Consider the following 18,305-nt stretch of genomic DNA (forward strand, 5'->3'; position numbering starts at 1 on the left):
CCCAGTTTTTAAGAAAGGAGGGAGAGAGAAAACATGGAATTATAGACCAGTTAGCCTGACATCAGTGGTGGGGAAGATGCTGGAGTCAATTATGAAAGAAGCAGCGGCACATTTGGACAGCAGTAACAGGATCGGTCTGAGTCAGCATGGAATTAAGAAGGGGAAATCATACTTGACTAATCTTCTGGAATTTTTTGAGGATGTAACAATGAAAACGGACAAGGGAGAGCCAGTGGATGTAGTGTATCTGGACTTTCAGAAAGTCTTTGATAAGGGCCCACATAGGAGATTAGTAGGCAAAATTAGAGCACATGGTATTGGGAGTAGGGTACTGACATGGATAGAAAATTGGTTGGCAGACAGGAAACAAAGAGTAGGGATTAACAGGTCCTTTTCACAATGGCAGGCAGTGACTAATGGGGTACCACAAGGCTCTGTGCTGTGACTGCAGCTATTTACAATATACATTAAAGATTTAGATGAAGGGATTAAAAGTAACCATAGCAAATTTGCAGATGACACAAAGCTGGGTGGCAGTGTGAAATGTGAGGGGGATGTTAGAAGAATGCAGGATGACTTGAACAGTTTGGGTGAGTGGGCAGATGCATGACAGATGGAGTTTAATGTGGATAAATGTGAGGTTATCCACTTTGGTGGCAAGAACAGGAAGGCAGATTACTATCTGAATGGTGTCAAGTTAGGAAAAGGGTAAGTACAGCGAGATCTGGGTGTCCTTGTTCATTGGTCACTGAAAGTAAGCATGCTGGTACAGCAGGCAGTGAAGAAAGCTAATGGCATGTTGGCCTTCATAACAAGGGGAGTTGAGCATAGGAGCAAAGAGGTCCTTCTGCAGTTGTACAGGGCCCTGATAAGACCACACCTGGAGTATTGTGTTCAGTTTTGGTCTCTAAATTTGAGGAAGGACATTCTTGCTATTGAGAGAGTGCAGCGTAGGTTCACGAGATTAATTCCCAGGATGGCAGGAATGTCAAATGTTGAAAGATAGGAGTGTCTGGGCTTGTATACACTGGAATTTAGAAGGATGAGAGGGGATCTGATTGAGAGGGGATATGGGGAGAAGGCAGGAACGGGTACCAATTGTGGATGATCAGCCATGATCACATTGACTGGCGGTGCTGACTCGAACGACAGAATGACCTACTCCTGCACTTATTGTCTATCTCTACAAAGTGATCTAAATTAATTACAAATATAAAACACCGTAATTGATTGCACAAGTACCTGCTCTTGACATTGAAGCAACACAATTCTAGTACAGCACCAAGGGCCCTGCTAAACTGGAGTCAATGGGAATCTGGGAAAAATCTCCACTTGTAATCATACACAGCCCAAGAATGATGGTTCTGCTGGGTGGAGGACAATCATGTCAGTTATAGGACATCCCTACTGGAGTTCCTCAAGGTGGTTTTCAAGCTCTTAAGCTCTTTAATCACTGATAAGTGCAAGTACACGCTGTGCAAGCTTGAGGCCAGCAAAAGCAAAAACATGCTGGGAACACAATCCTAATGCACTACAGTACTTTAAACAAAATGTAGATGACAGCACCCCAAACTACAATCTTTATGACTAACTGGAGAAGCAAGACAACAATTTAAAAGGAATTCTAATAATGTATTGTGTTCTTGGTAGCTAATAGGGAACTATACTGAGCAGGAAGCAGATCATCCATTTGAGTGACACCATCCAGAAATGAGCAGGAAAGTTCAAAACCTAAGTGTAATTTTACCAAGGATATTTCACCCAACGTTTTAAAAACATGCTTTAATTAATTTAATATGGAACTTCTTGTCATATACTCTCACTTATTTTAAAATCTCTCTTATTATTTGCCTGATAAAATCACCAAATCAGCGGAGTCTAATTTTCCCCAAGAAAATTATAATGAAAAGTTCCAGGTTTGTTTGTAAAACAGTAAGCAGCTGGCACATCACAAATATGGACACTCAGGTCTTTTACCTACCACACCTTCGCCACACTAGAAGAATTCTCCCATACAAGAAAATTGACTTTAGCAAAGAAAGCAGAATGAGTACAAAACATATTTTGCAATACTTCTCAACCTATAAGTTATTGGAGATTATTAATGCTGCATATATTCAACTTCTGTTTTGCAACATTGTTCTGTTAGGCAATGTTTCCAATAGAGTTAAATATCAAACTGCTTCAACTCTTTTCCATTAATATTACAAATTACCATTTTGGCATCAGCCAGGATCTTTGAGACCCAATGACAGCAATTTCAATGTTAAGTACAGAACCAGTAAAGGTCTATGCCTTCTGCTTCTTTTGAGTCAACCTCCATGTCTCAGAAAATTACTATGCTACAACATCATCATTTCCCTGTGTTCATATCATCACAAGAACCCTTTCGCTCTGTAGACGTGTACCAGTTAAAATCTAATTTAAGACCACCCTGAATTGCTCTCTTTCTTGGGAATTACACGTTCATCACAAGGCAGACAAAGTGGCTGAAAGGGAAGCTCACTATCGGGAAAGTCGACTCAGAAGCATTTTATTTATACTTTTCACAGATTCTCCTTCGTTTCTTGTTACATCACTCATGGAGAAGGTGGACTAGATTCAAATATGAAAGCCAGAAATAATATTCAACAGCAGCGTAGCAGTTACTTAAAAAAAAAGATCATCAATAATAAAGACTAAGCAACTTTGAATGCAAGTATGTTTGAGATAGTTATGTTACGTGACTCCAAAACATAAAAACTAATTGAAAGGAAAACAAGGGAGCAAGGAGAAAACTCATGTACATTTGTTTTTTTATATTAAGCAAGGTGGGCACTTATCATATAGTGGCTTGATGCCATATGCTATTTACATACTTTTACAAGTAACCCATAATGCATTATGTAAACAACAAAGAATGCTTAATCAAATAATATATTTACAATAACCCTCAAACATTAAATACAGAGACAAGATGAAACTATTATCAGTTAACTCAAGAAAATATTTAAAGGCAAAGAATTCAAAACACAAAACAATTTCTTCTTACCAGAATGGTCTTCCTTCAATGTGTTGGTAATTGTGGAGCCAGTAAGAGCAGCCAAAGTGGCTGAAGGGGAAGCTCGGTATCGGGAAAGTCGACTCAGCAGCATTTCATTTATACTTTTCGCAGATTCTCCTTCTTTCCTTGTCAAAATACATCGCTCATGCAGAGGGTGTGCAGTGCAGATCTCATTGTGCACCTAGTACAGAAAAGAAACAAACTGTCATGACTAAAAAGATGGTTGCAATTCAAAACAAACTTATTTGCATAAGTTTCTACAGACAGATTTTAACGCAGTTTATTGACATTAACTACCTCCCTACCATTGCAAGTAGGATCCTACAAAACTAAACAAAACATATTGTACAATTACTTAATTCCAAGTTCATATTAAAATCATAACCTCAGGGAAAGTTCATTTTGTGTTATGAAATAATATACTAATTCAAGTTGGAGAGCATCGGCAGCCTGCTGGAAGAGAAGGTAGAGTTCTCTCCATTATTGTTTCTGATCTTGCCTGGTTTACCAATCTGAGAATATTGTAAAGAGAAAACTGAATTTCCAATCAACATCTGTGGAAAATGGATCAGGAACAGCTTAATGGAAACAAAATGTTAAAAGGGATATTATTTTAGCTCAACAAAAACCTGATCCTTTCTTCACCTTTGGCTTTACTCACTAATAATGTAAAATTACTAACATGAATTGTCAGCAATTTATACAAAGGTGGGACAGTATTATGGGTCAATTTTACCATTTTGATTCTGAACTAACCCAATATTAACTGTTAAAAAAATATTCTGGATAACATTCATGAATAGAAAGCCAAATTTTTGTCCACTTCAGTCGTAATAAGATTAATTACAGCATCTCAGATGACACTACTAATTTCCCACAAGAAATCAAAAATTTTTGTGTTATTTAAGGATGTATCAGTAAAATTTAGTATAAAAACGAGAGAAAAATAAAGATATTTTAAACTCAAATCTTTGCTGCAATTCATGGGTCAGAGATCGCCATGAAAATCAAATCACCAAGTGAGTACACTATGAGCCAAAGGGTGACTGGAACATTGAAATGGTAACCCTAATCAATCAAATGATGAAGCTTGAAACAATATTTAATCATGATTTGAAAGCTTGGAGTGGCTTGGTAATACAACAGCTAGCATAACGCTATTACAGCACGGGCAACTCAGGTTCAATTCATCCAGAGTCTGAGGAGTTTTTAAATGTTCTCCCTGCGACCGCAAGGGTTTCCTCTGGATGCTCTGGTTTCCTCCCACATTCTGAAGATGTGCAGGTTAGTAGGTTAATTGGTCATATGGGTATATTTGAGTGCACAGGTGTATTGGGCCAGAGCGCCTATTATTGAGCTGAATTTCTGAAAAAAAAATTCTATAAATTCCCTCATCATTGGTCAACAGTAACTTGTAATTTGCTAGGAGGTTCTAAAATTGCCAGCTCAGCAACAATATTTCTCTCCTTCCACTAAAAATGGTCAGACAGGTGTGTCTTAAGCTTGACTCTTTTTAACCCAACTTCACATGCACAATACTGTAACTCTACTGAATGCACACTACTCAAAGGGAGGAGGATTGCTAGGCTTTGACAAAAATTTTCATGTGCTCACTAGCAACAGATAAGGTCCAAGAGAGAAATGTTATGCCTTTGTTCAAGAAGGGAAGTGGGGATAATTCAGGTAAATATGGGCCAGTGAGCCTCACATCAGTGGTAGGGAAGCTATTGCAGAAAATACTGAGAGACAGGATTTATACAAATTTGGAAAGGCATAGCCTGTTGGATGCAACTGGATCCTCGACTTCCTAACCAGAAAATCACAATCTATGTGGAATGGTAATAACATATCCTCCTCGCTGACGATCAACACTGGCGCACCCTAGGGTTGTGTGCTTAGCCTACTACCCTACTCTTTATGTACACATGACTGTGTGGCTAGGCATTGCTCAAATACCATCTATAAATTTGCTGATGATATGGTAGAATCTCAGGTGGTGATGAGATATGGTTCAAGAGTGAGATATGCCAACTAGTGGAGTGGTGCCACAGCAACAACTTGGCACACGTCAGTAAGGCTAAAGAGCTGAATGAGGACTTCAGAAAGGGTAAGACGAAAACACATAACAATCCTCATAGAGAGATCAGAAGTGAAGAGAGTGAGCAGCTTCAAGTTCCTGGGTATCAAGATCTCTCGAGGACCTAATCTGGTCCCAACATATTGATGTAGTTATAAAGAAGGCAAGACAGCGACTATACTTCATTAGAAGTTTGAAGAGATTTGGCATGTCAACAAATACACTCAAAAATTTCTATAAACTGTACTGTGGAGAGATTCTGACAGGCTGCATCACTGTCTGGTATGAGGGCAGGGACGGGGCTACTGCACAGGACCGAAAGAAGCTGCAGAGAGTTGTAAATTTAGTTGGCTCCATCTTAACTACTAACCTACAAAGTATCCAAGACATCAAGTACTGGAGTCTCAGAAAAGCAGCATCTATTATTAAGGACCTCCAGCACCCAGAGTATGCCCTTTTCTCACTGTTACCATCAGGTAGGAGGTACACAAACCTGAAGGCACACACTCAGCGATTCAGGAAAAGCTTCTTCCCCTCTGCGATCTGATTCCTAAATGGACATTGAACCCTTGGACACTACCTGTTTTTAATATACAGTATTTTTGTTTTTTTATATGTTTTTAATCTATTGATTTACTTATTTATTATTTTTTTATTTCCTCTTTTATATTATGTATTGCATTGAACTGCTGCTGTTGTCAAGTTAACAAATTTCACATCACATTTTGGTGATTCTGTTGAGGGACAGTCAGCATGGCTTTGTACAGTGCAGGTTATGCCTTACAAATTTGATCCGAGTTTTTTGGATTTTGTGGTGACAAAGGAGCTTGATAAGGATACTGCAGGGATATTATTGACCTGGACTTGGTATGGCATTTGATAAGGTTTCTTGTAGTTTATCAGACAGTGCAGTTACATGGGATGCAAGATAAATTGCAGGTTTAGATTCAGAACTGGCTTACCCAAAGGCAGATTAGGTTGCAAGGCTACTAATCTGGTTGGAGGTCTGTGACCAGTGTTGGTCTGCAAGGATTGGAGCTGGACCTCTTAGTTATGATATACATCACTGACTTCGTTGATAATATAGATGGGTGGATCAGCAAATTTGCCGATGACACCAAGACTGGTGGAATTGTAGATGGTGTACAGGACGATCAAAGAATACAGTAGGAGGTACTGCAGATCAGATACAGATATGGGCAGAGAAGACTCAGATGCAGCTAAATTTGTACATGTGAGCAATTGCACATTGGGAGACCAAATAAAAAGAGAACATTTACAATTAATTGTTGACTCCCTTAATAACATTTAAATATAGAGGGATCTACAGGTCCAGGTCTATAGTTCACTGAAAGTGGCTATGCAAATGAATAAGGTGGTACAGAAGGCATATGGCTTGGTTGCCTTCATTTGGCAGGGGTATTAAGTATAAGAGTAAGGAAGTCATTCTCCAGTGGTATAAAAATTCATTTTTTTAATCAGACTTCTGAATGGACAATGAACCCACGGATACCATTTCACTAGGTTTTCACACTTAATTAATTAATTAATTAATTAATATATACAAGTATTGGTATTAAATACAGCATATTTTATGTATTGTACAGTATTACTGCTACAAATCAACAAATTTCACAATATAGTTGCAAGAAAAAGTTTCTGAACCCTTTGCAATCACCTGGTTTTCTGCATTAATTACTCATAAAATCCAGGATTGAATGGCTTGTCATATGAAAAGTTTTTGATGGCTCTGGGCCTGTATTCACTGGAATTCAAAAGAATGAAGGGGACCTCATTGAGACTTATCAAATGGTGAAAGGTCTTGATGGAGTGGATATGGAGAGGATGTTTACTATGGCGAGAGAGTCTGACACCAGAGGACACAACCCCAAAATAGAGGGGCATCCTTTTAGAACAGAGATGAGGAGTAATTTCTTTAGCCAGAGCGTGGTGAATCTGTGGAATTCTTTGCCACAGGCACCTGTGCAGGCCAAGTCTCTATGCATACATAAGGCAGAGGTTGATAGGTTATTGACTGGTCAGGGCATGAAGAGATACGAGAAGGCATGAGATTGAGGCTGAGAGGGAAGTTGAATCAGCGATGATGAAATGGCGGAGCAGACTCGATGGGCCAAATGGCCTAATTCTGCTCCTATATCTTATGGCTTTATGGTCTAATATATAGCTTGATCTTCATCTAAGTCACAATAATAGCCAAACACAATCTGCCTAAACTATTAACACACAAACAATTGTACTTTTCCTATTTTTATTAAACATATATTGTTTAATCATTCATAATCCAGGCTGGAAAAAGTATGCAAACCCTTGTACTTAATAACTGGTAGAATCACCTTTAGCAGCAATAACCTGCACCAAACATTTCCTGAAGCTGCTGATCAGACTTGCACAACAGCAAGGAGGAATTTTAGACCATTCTTCCATACAAAACTGCTTCTGTTCATCAATGGTAGAGCTTAGGAGGACAATGGTGTCTAATGGCAACTCCTTTACTTGCATCTTCAAAAACAGCTCTATATCTTTAAACATTTCTTTCCTTTTCAGGGTTCTTTTGAAGACCCTGACCTGGAGTTACATGCTGACTTCAGTTCTTTGCAGAAATGGTCCCCGCTCTCGTGGTGTTTTACTGGCCACTTTTTGATATGCCAAAGACGTGGCCTAAAAGACTAGTGCACCTTCAGGGCACCAGCTTTTCGTGGCTCTGCAGGCAGGTGGACTCAAGGTCGGTGCCCTCACCTGGTGCATTATGGGAGATGCAAGATCAAAAGCAGTGATCTGGCTGCTGGCCGTGAGCTCAGAGACCCAAGATCTTTGGGTACAGAGCTTGGAAGAAGGGACGCAAAAGATTTTTAACACTATAAATTGACGAGTTGTTTTGTTATGACTCCCCTCTCGCTATGAAATGAGGGCACCTCTTTTTCCCTTATAAGGGAGACAGAGATCCTGTGGTATGTTGAATTACTGGGTGAAGGAGTAATGTCTTTGTTGTTGCATGCTTGAGTGTCCGGTGGAGGGTTGATCCTTTTTTGCTGGGGGGGGTGGGGTTGTAGCTTTGCTGCTGCTTATGCATGGGTGAGGGGAGTTGGGGGGGGCTTTGAGGTTCTAATATTTTACTGTCATTCAGTCTTTGGGGCACTCCTCTGCTTTCGTGGATGTATGCGAAGAAAAAGAATTTCAGGATGTATATTGTATACATTTCTCTGACATTAAATGTACCTATTGAACAACCTGCTGAATATTTCTGGGATACTTGCATAAACAGCCCTCTCAGGTCATGCCACTGCATCTCAATTGGGTTAAGGTCTGGACTCTAATTTGGCCATTCCAAAACACAATTTTTCTTCTTCTTAAACCATTCTGTGTTGTTATACTCTTGTGTTCCAGATCACTGTCTTGCTCATCATCCAACTTCCAGTAAGCCTGAAGTGACAGACTGCTACCCTGACATTCTCCTGTAAAATGCTTTGATACAATTTTGAATTCTTGTTCCCTCAATGATTGCAAGTTGTCCAGGCCCTGAGGCAACAAAGCAGCCCCAAACCACGATGCTCCTTCCTCCACACTTTACAGTTAGGATGAGATCTGGTGTTGATTTGTAGTGCCCTTTTTCCTCCAAGCATAGCAGTGTGGATTTCTGCGAAAAAGTTCAACTTTTGTCTCATCTATCCACAAAACATTGTCTCAAGAAGTGTTGTGGAACATCCAGGTGGTCTTTTACAAACTTGAGACATATAACAATTTTTTTTTGGAGAGCAATGGTTTCCTCTGTGGTGTCCATCCACGAACACCATTCTTGTTCAGTGTGTTTCTTATAGTGGACAAATGAACAGAGATTTTAGTAAGCTCCAGAGATTTCTGCAGGTCTTTTGCTGTTACCCTTGGATTCTTTTTCACCTCCTTCAGAACTGCATGTTGCGCTCTTCGTGTGATCTTTGCAGAACACCCACTCCTAGGCAGAGTGGTAACAGTACTGAATTTCCTCCATGTGTAGACAACTTCTCTTACTGTGGACTGATGAACACTCAGGCCTTTAGAAATGCTTTTGTAGCCTTTTCCAGCTTCATCTATTTGTACAATTCTTAAGGTCCTCTAAGTTGTTTTGTTCGAGGTATCGGTGCACATAAACAGATCTTTCTTGAGAAGGGCAGGCTCAGTCACTAACCTGACTGTGTGCCTTCTTTTTTTTAAATAGGGCGGGCCACTTTACAACCCACCTGACTCCAAATAGCTTTTGTAGAAGGTATTATCCCAGAAGTTTACATACTGTTTTGAGGAGAAGTACAATTATTTGTACTTTATTCGTTTAGGAAGATTGTGTTTGTCTATTATTGTGACTTAGATGAAGATCAGAACACATTTTATGAGTAATTAATGCAGAAAACCAGGCAATTGTAAAGGGTTCTCAAACTTTTTCTTGCAACTGTATGTCAGTAATAACTAATGTAATTCTGATTCAATCTGCACCCGGAGTATAATGTGCAGTCTGGTCATCTGTTATAAGAAGAATGTGGAAAGGGTGCAGAAGAGGCTTACGAAGATGCTGCCCAGAGTACAATGGGAGCACAATGAAAAGTTGAAAAAACATACTGGAGTTGTTCTCCTTCAACCATCAGAGGACAAAGGAAGATGTGACAGAGAAAATCTTTTCTCCAAGGTAGAAATGTCAAACATCAGAGACATCCACAAAATGCTAGAGGAACTCAGCAGTTCAAGCAGCATCTATGGAAAAGAGTACACAGTTGACATTTCATCTGAGACCCTTCTTCAGAACTCTTTGGATTTGCTTTGGATTTCCAGCATCTGCAGACATTCTTGTGTCTATCAGAGGACATTTTTTTATTGTTATAAGGGGAAAATTGAAAGACAACATGAGGGGCAAATTTTATACATAGAGAAGAGTAGGTGCCTGGAATCGGTTAGCAGGGCTAGGAGTGGAATCAGGCTATTAAAATCTTTAATCTCAGAATGTGTCCCGATAATCAGCTTGTATCAGCCCGGTTCCATTCAGTCATTGAATTACTGATGCATTCAAATCAACATCCTTCAGTGGGACCAATGAAGCTACAAACGCATCTCATACAGCCATGATTCAGTACCCTTAAACAATGGAGTTTAAGAGGCTTTTAGATAGAATATGAAGAGAGTGGAGGCATATGATTGATGCACAGGATGACATTTGGTATAAATTGGGATCAAAATCATACATCGTGGACTAAATGACCAGTCCAGTGCTATACTGTTGCATAGTTCACAGAAAGCTTACATGTGGGTAGTTTATTTTGTAGGGAAGTTAATAGAATGTTATTGTTCACTGCAAGGACAATTAAATTCAGAAGTAGAGAAGCCATATTTAAGGTTGTATTGGACTTAATGAGACCGTATCGGGAATAATGTGTTAATATTTCTCTACTTATTTAAGAATGTTAAGGCACTGGAGGCAATTCAGAAGAGGTTTACCACATTGATTGCCTTGAGGGAAGTTTGCCAGACTAATCAGATTGCATGATTCAACAATTCTGAAAGCTTAATAAATAATAGATTAAGGTAATGTAAAATCATAATAGGTTCAAAACAAATACAACGAGGCATCTCCAAAGCAACTTCTTAAGGAAAGCATCCAGAAACTTACCGTCAGTTCAAAAACATCCATGAAAACAGAATGACCCTTGGGAGTTTTTTCATTTAAGCCAGCAGGAGACCAGATCCAATAGATGTACGTTCCATCTGAGCAGAGATGGACTGTAGTCATGTTGCTGCCAACTGGAAAGTGATTTGATGGCATGGAGACTACCTGGGAAACCTGAACAAGGAAGAGCAAACAAAATGTTAAAACAGAGTGCTATTTAATCTACCTGAAATACAGCGTATTTCTGTGAGTTATAGGATTCAGTTTGGAAGCTGGCAGTGATCAGTCTTAAACATTATTTTATCAATGAGTATTCACAGTGGTCTACATCAGTGAAGGACAGTCATCTATACTTAAAAATTGTGGCATTCACTCACATTAGTGTGTAAACAATTACCGCTGTCTATTTGTATTTTAATACAAATATAAAGGTGCTCGTTATCTTTATATACTTCAGGATGAAACCGATAAGCTTAATCTGAACAAGACCAAAGTTAACAATTCTTAGGTCAACAGTACACAAATTATTATTATTATTTTTTTTACACAAGTTGGCCAATTAAGGCCAATACTAAGATTCAAATATAAAATTTATTTATTAAGATTATACAGTTTTCCATTTTACACCTAATTCCCTTTTGGCAATATTCTTGTTATACCAGCCTTCCACTATAAAGTACAATTCCAAATTACATAAACCAAACTTAGGTGTTGGAGATTGCTTTCCACAAAAGACCCATTTCCTAAACAGAGAACTGAGCAAGATTTTCAATACTCATAGTTACAGCTTGTTCTGTTACATTTATTACATTTTATTTGCAACTTTATTTGTCACCATTGCATACAAAAAAAATCATTTTTGGCTGTTTATAATTTGCTGGAATTTATGTATACAGTTTTCTCCTGAATTGCATGAAGTATTCACCAAACAATCATTTTCATCATTTTTCTAAACCACACTGTCACTCAAATTCACATTTCAATGTGATAGCTTTCTAACAACGTATTTATTTTGCTGGCTGTCCAACAAATGCATTGCACCAATAATAAATATAAACAATATTTTTGCCAATAGCACAATCAAATGCTGTAATATGCCAATGAATTCAGTATCCAACTCTTCAGGTCTGTTGTACATGTATAGGTTCATATCCTTCCGAACTAATTTAGCCAAGGTATTAGTCTGTTCCTTTTATGCTTGCCTTATGTTTAATATCCTGTATGCTTCTTATTGTCCTAGCTCTGATGGAAAATGCTTTTGTTCAGTTTGGAATTCTTCAATAACTGGAAAGGTTGGTAATTAGAAACGCTAGTGGCTTTGATACAACAAATTATAAGGGATAATTTCCAAATGCAGTCAACGCAATTTTGAAATGAAAAGAACTGAGGTAAGCAGCAATATATACTCAGTTGCCTTTTTATTGGATACAGTGCACATCTGGTCATTAATGCAAATATATAATCAGCCAATCATTTGGCAACAACACAATGCATAAACCATACAGACATGGTTAAGAGGTTCCATTGTTTCTCAGACCAAACATCAGAATGGGGAAGAAATATGATCAAAGTGACTTTAACCATAGAATGCTTGTTGGTGGTTCGAGGATCTCAGGAACTGCCAGTCTCCTGGGATCTTCACACACAACAGTCTCAAGAATTTACAGAGAATGGTGTGAATTGTCTTTGTCCTCTGCCTTCTCCACTGTCAGGTGAGGTTTAATGCAAAGAATAACATATCATATTGCTCATTAGTCTTCAACCCAATGGTATGAATTTTGAAGCAGAAGGGAAACAGTTGCAAGAACAAGCAGTAGAACATAGAAATATACAGCACATTACAGGCCCTTCAGCCCACAATGTTGAGCCAATCATGTAACCTACTCTAGAAGCCACCTAGAATTACCCTACTGCAAAGTCCTCTATCTTTCTAAGCTCCATGTATCTATCTTAGATTCTCTTAAAAGATCTTATTGTATCCACCTCCACCACCATTGCTGGCAGTGCATTCTATGCACCCACTGTGAAAACTTACCAGACATCCCCTCTGTACTTACTTCCAAGCACCTTAAAACTACGCCCCCTCGTGTTAGCCATTTCAGTCCTGGGAAAAAGCCTCCAGCTATCCACACGATCAATGCCTCTCATCATCTTGTACACCTCTATCAGGTCAATTCTCATCCTCCATCGCAACAAGGAGAAAAGGCAAAGTTCACTCAACCTATTCTCATCAGGCACACTCTCCAATCCAGGCAACATCCTTGTAAATCTCCTCTGCATTCTTCCTATAGAATCCACATCCTTCCTGTAGGTGGCACCTCAATTACAGAACCTTCACACATTTGCCCCACATGTGGGAGGTACCTTCTAGCCCAAACTCATCAGCAAACTCCAGACACACAAATAACAAACCCACCAAAGGATGTCAGTGGTCCTTATCGCTAACGATGGACACAAGCTTTGAATTTTCCAATTTCTGTTGACCTTTCCCTCCTGTTCCCCTCTCATCTTCCAATTGACCTGCAGTCATTCCATTTTTGTTCCCTTTTCCTTGCTCTCTCTAGCCCCACAGCACCCATTTTCATCCCCTCCCAGTTCTATCCACTAAATAGTCCCACCTAACTGACTGTCGCCCACCAATGGTTCCATCTCCTTTTCAACTCTACCTTAATGGTTTCCATTATTACTTATTATTATGTGCACAATTAGTGAGGTGCAGGTACAATAAAAAAAACAGGCATGTACAGTGGTGTTAGAAAGTCTGTGAACCCTGTAGAATTTTCCCCATTTCAACATAAATATAACATAAAATATGATCAGATTTTCACACATCCTAAAACTAGATAAAGAGAATACAGTTAAATAAGAGAAAAACATTATACTTGTTAATTTATTTATTGAGAAAAATTATCAAGTATTACATGTATTTGTTGGAAAAAGTATGTTAACCTTTGCTTTAAGTAACTGGTGTCACTCCCTTGTATAGCAATAACCTCAACAAAAAGCTTCGGGTAACTGCAATAACTGTTGATTAGTCCTGCACATCGGCTTTGAGGAATTTTAAACCATTCCTCCTTACAAAACTGCTTCAACTCTGGGATGTTGGTGGGCTTTCTTGCATGAACTGCTTGCACAATATTTCTATAGCATTAAGGTCAGGACTTTGATTCTGCTATACCAAAACGTGAAATTTCTTCTGCTTTAACCATTCCTGGATAGACTGACTTGTGTGTTTAGGATCGCTGTCTTGCTGCTTGAACTGAAGCTGAAGAGAAAGTGGATCATGGACAGATACACTGACATTTTCCTTTAGAATTTGCTGGTACCATTCAGAATTCATCGTTCCATCAATGATGTCAAGACATCCCGAAGTAGCAGAGCAGGCCCAGACCGTGTCACTGCCACCACCACGTATCAGTTGGGATGAGGTTCTTACGCTGGAATGCAGTGTTTGCAGAAAGCTTCTCAGTTAAGCCAAAGATTTCTATTTTGGACTCATCCATCCACTGAACATTCTTCCAAGAGCTTCCTGGCTTATCCATGTGGTCTTTAGCAAACTTTAGATGGGCAGTAATGTTCTTTGTGGGAAGTAGTGGCTTTTTCCTTGTAATCTTGCCTTGCACACCATTGCTTTTCAGTATTTGCCTGATGGTTGATTCATGAACACTGATATTAGCCAATGCAAGAAAGGCCTGTAGCTTCTTAGATGTTACCCTGGGGTTCTTTGTGACCTCCTTTATGGCTTGCTCTTGGGGTGATTTTTGTTGGTTGATCATGTTACCAGAAATGTTTGGTTAAAGTTATTGCTGTACAAGGGGGTCACACCAGTTATTGAAAGCAAAGTTTCATATACTTTTCAGCAAATACATGTAATATTAGATCATTTTTATCAATAAATTAACAAACAAGTATAAAGTTTGTTTGTGTTATTTAATTGGGTTCTCTTTATCTAGTTTTAGGACTTGCGCGAGTTCTGATCACGTTGTAGGTCCTATTTATGCAGAGAAAGAGAAAATTCTAAAGGGTTCACAAACTTTCTTGCACCACTATAGGTGCAGATAGAGACTATAAATTGTACTTAAATTATACAGGACATTAAAAGCTCTCTTAAAAGAATAAATGTACAAGAGTACGATGCAAAAATATACAAGACAATTAGCAACAGGTCAAAGGCAGTCGAAGAGGTGGTGCAGTGTTCCATTTATCACCTTCAGCCTCTGTTTCCTTTTCACCCTCTCCTCTCCCCCATCTGCTTTTGTTCCTTGCCAGTTTTCACCTGTTAGCCATCTGCTTACATCTCCTAACTCCAGCTCTCCTCCTCAATTACCTTGCTCCTTCTGCCATCATCCTTTAATCCTTCTCAATGTACCTCTCACTTACCAGTCCATCTCTCTTTATACTGGCTCGACACAAAGCATCAATAACCTCTCCTACCACCCACAATGCTACTTGGCCTATTGAGTTAATCCAGCATATTCATTCTTTTTCCAGATCCTTGCAATCTCATGTCATCTTTTACAATCTATTTATAAGACCATATCTCATTCTTTTGTACTCCACTGAGTACTGGACGAATCTTAACTTATTTTTCCAATTCCCTATTCACCTGCATTAACTCCAAGGCAAGTATGTCCCTTACTTAAACATGAAGACAAAACTGACTGTACACTGTTCTGGTTTTCACATTTCGCATTCTGTAACACCGCATCAAAGCTTTTTTTTAAAGAAATATATTCCTTACCATTTGCAAATAAAAGCCAGCAGTCCATTACCTCTCCTAATGCAACAGTAGCATGCCAATCATTTGAGTTTTGTACACCTGGCTTGTTTCTTACTACATTTTGTAAACTCATCCCATTTAAACACGATCTCCCTTCCTGGCACTTATCCTTGTAAGCAGAACAAGTGCTACACCTGCCCTTACACTTCCTCCCTCACCACCATTCAGGGCCCCGGGCAGTCCTTCCAGGTGAGGCGACACTTCACCTGTCAGTCGGCTGGTGTGGTATACTGCGTCCGGTGCTCCCAGTGCGGCCTTTTATATATTGGTGAGATCCGACGCAGACTGGGAGACCGTTCACTGAACACCTATGCTCTGTCCACCAGAGAAAGCAGGATCTTCCAGTGGCCACACATTTTAATTCCACGTCCCATTCCCATTCTTATATGTCTATCCATGGCCTCCTCGACTGTCAAGATGAAGCCACACTCAGGCTGGAGGAACAACACTTTATATTCCGTCTGGGTAGCCTCCAATCTGATGACATGAACATTGATTTCTCTAATTTCTGTTAATGCCCCTCCTCCCCTTTCCCAATCCCCGATTTATTTATTCCCCCCTCCTTTTTTTTCCTCTCTCTGCCCATCACTCTTTGCCTGTTCTCCATCTCCCTCTGGTGCTCCCCTCCCCCTTTCTTTTTCCCTAGGCCTCCCATCCCATGATCCTTTCCCTTCTTCAGCTCTGTATCCCTTTTGCCAGTCACCTTTCCAGCTCTTAGCTATACCCCACTCCCTCCTGTCTTCTCCTATCATTTCGGATCTCCTCCCCCTCCTACTTTCAAATCTCTTACTATCTTTCCTTTCAGTTAGTCCTGATGAAGGGTCTTGGCCCGAAATGTCGACAGTGCTTCTTCCTATAGATACTGCCTGGCCTGCTGCGTTCCACCAGTAGTTTGTGTGTGTTGCCATTTAAACACAACTTTGATTTTTTCATTCTTTTGTTCAATATCGTCAAACACAGCTTGCTCAACATGGTTAGAGCAAACACGATGCTGAAAATTCAAGCAACACACACACAAAGTGCTGGTGGGAACACAGCAGGCCAGACAGCATCTATAGGAAGAAGTACAGTTGACGTTTCGGGCCGAGACCCTTCGTCAGGACTAACTGAAAGAAGAGATAGTAAGAGATTAGAAAGTGGAAAGGGGAGGGGGAGATCTGAAATGATAGGAGAGGACAGGAAAGGGAAGGATGAAGCTAAGAGCTGGAAAGTTTGGCAAAATGGATCCACAGCTGGAGAAGGGAGAGGATCATGGGATGGGAGGCCTAGGGAGAAAGAAAGGGGGAGGGGAGCACCAGAGGGAGAAGGAGAACAGGCAAGGAGTGATGGGCAGAGAGACAGAGAGAAAAAAGAGAGAGGAAAAGAAAAAAGGGGGAAAATAATAGATAGATAAGGGATGGGGTAAGAAGGGGAGGAGGGCATTAACGGAAGTTAGAGAAATCAAGGTACATGCCATCAGGTTGGAGGCTACCCAGTTGGAATATAAGGTGTTATTCCTCCAACCTGAGCGTGGCTTCATCTTGACAGTAGAGGAGGCCATGGACAGACATATCAGAATGGGGGGACGTGGAATTAAAATGTGTGGCCACTGGGAGATCCTGCTTTCTCTGGTGGACAGAGCATAGGTGTTCAGCTAATGGTCTCCCAGTCTGCATCGGGTCTCACCAATATATAAAAGGCCGCACCGGCAGAACCGGACACAGTATACCACACCAGGTGTTTCAAGGTGAAGTGTCGCCTTAACTTCAGTAATTCTTTGTAACTTCCACAACTCCAACGAGATCCCACCACCAAGCACATCTTTCCTACCCCCCCCACTTTCTGCTTTCCACAGGGATTGCTCCCAAAGCGACTCCCTTGTCCATTTGTTCCCCCCCATCCCTTCCCACCAATCTCCCTCCAGCCATTTATCCTTATAAGAGGAACAAGTGCTACACCTGCCCTTAAACTTCCTCCCTCACCACCGTTCAGGGCCCCAGACTGTCCTTCCAGGTATGATATACTGTGTCCGGTGCTCCCGGTGTGGCCTTCTATATATTGGTGAGACCCGACACAGACTGGGAGAAAGTTTCACTGAACGCCTATGCTCTGTCCGCCAGAGAAAGCAGGATCTCCCAGTGGCCACATATTTTAATTCCACGTCCCATTCCCATTCTGCTATGTCTATCCATGGCCCCCTCTACTGTCAAGATGAAGCCACACTCAGGTTGGAGGAACACCACCTTAAATTCCGTCTGGGTAGCCTCCAATCTGATGGCATGAACACTGATTTCTCTAACTTCTGTTAATGCCACTCCTCCCCTTCTTACTCCATCTCTTATTTGTGTTTATTTATTTATTTCCCTCTCTTTTTTTTCTCCCTCTGTCTCTCTCACACAATCACTTCTTGCCTGTTCTCCATCTCCCTCTGGTGCTCCCCTCCCCCTTTCTTTCTCCCTAGGCCTCCCATCCTATGATCCTTTCCCTTCTCCAGCTGTGTATCCCTTTTGCCAATCACCTTTCCAGCTCTTAGCTTCATCCTTCCCTTCCCTGCTCTTAGCTTCATCCTTCCCTTCCCTTTCCTGTCCTCTCCTATCATTTCGGATCTCCCCCTCCCCCTTTCAAATCCCTTGCTATCTCTTCTTTTAGTTAGTCCTGATGAAGGGTTTCAGCCCGAAACGTCGACAGCGCTTCTTCCTCTAGATGCTGCCTAGCCTGCTGTGATCCACCAGCATTTTGTGTGTGTCATTGTACTTCTTCCTATTGATGCTGCTTGGCC

General features: G+C 40.4%; 1 protein-coding gene across 1 annotated transcript in view; it reads right to left on the reverse strand.

The window, feature by feature from the left end:
* Positions 1-18,305, reverse strand: part of LOC132404022 (probable E3 ubiquitin-protein ligase HECTD4) — a 314,805-nt gene that overhangs the window by 203,315 nt on the left and 93,185 nt on the right. Inside the window, exons 7-8 of the mRNA XM_059987975.1 lie at positions 10,771-10,941; positions 3,032-3,224 (exon numbers count right to left, since the gene is read on the reverse strand). Of these exons, the coding sequence (XP_059843958.1) occupies positions 3,032-3,224; positions 10,771-10,941 (364 nt within the window). The remainder of the gene's footprint in view (positions 1-3,031; positions 3,225-10,770; positions 10,942-18,305) is intronic.

This window comes from Hypanus sabinus, chromosome 13 (assembly GCF_030144855.1).
Source record: "Hypanus sabinus isolate sHypSab1 chromosome 13, sHypSab1.hap1, whole genome shotgun sequence".
Lineage (NCBI taxonomy): Eukaryota > Metazoa > Chordata > Chondrichthyes > Myliobatiformes > Dasyatidae > Hypanus > Hypanus sabinus.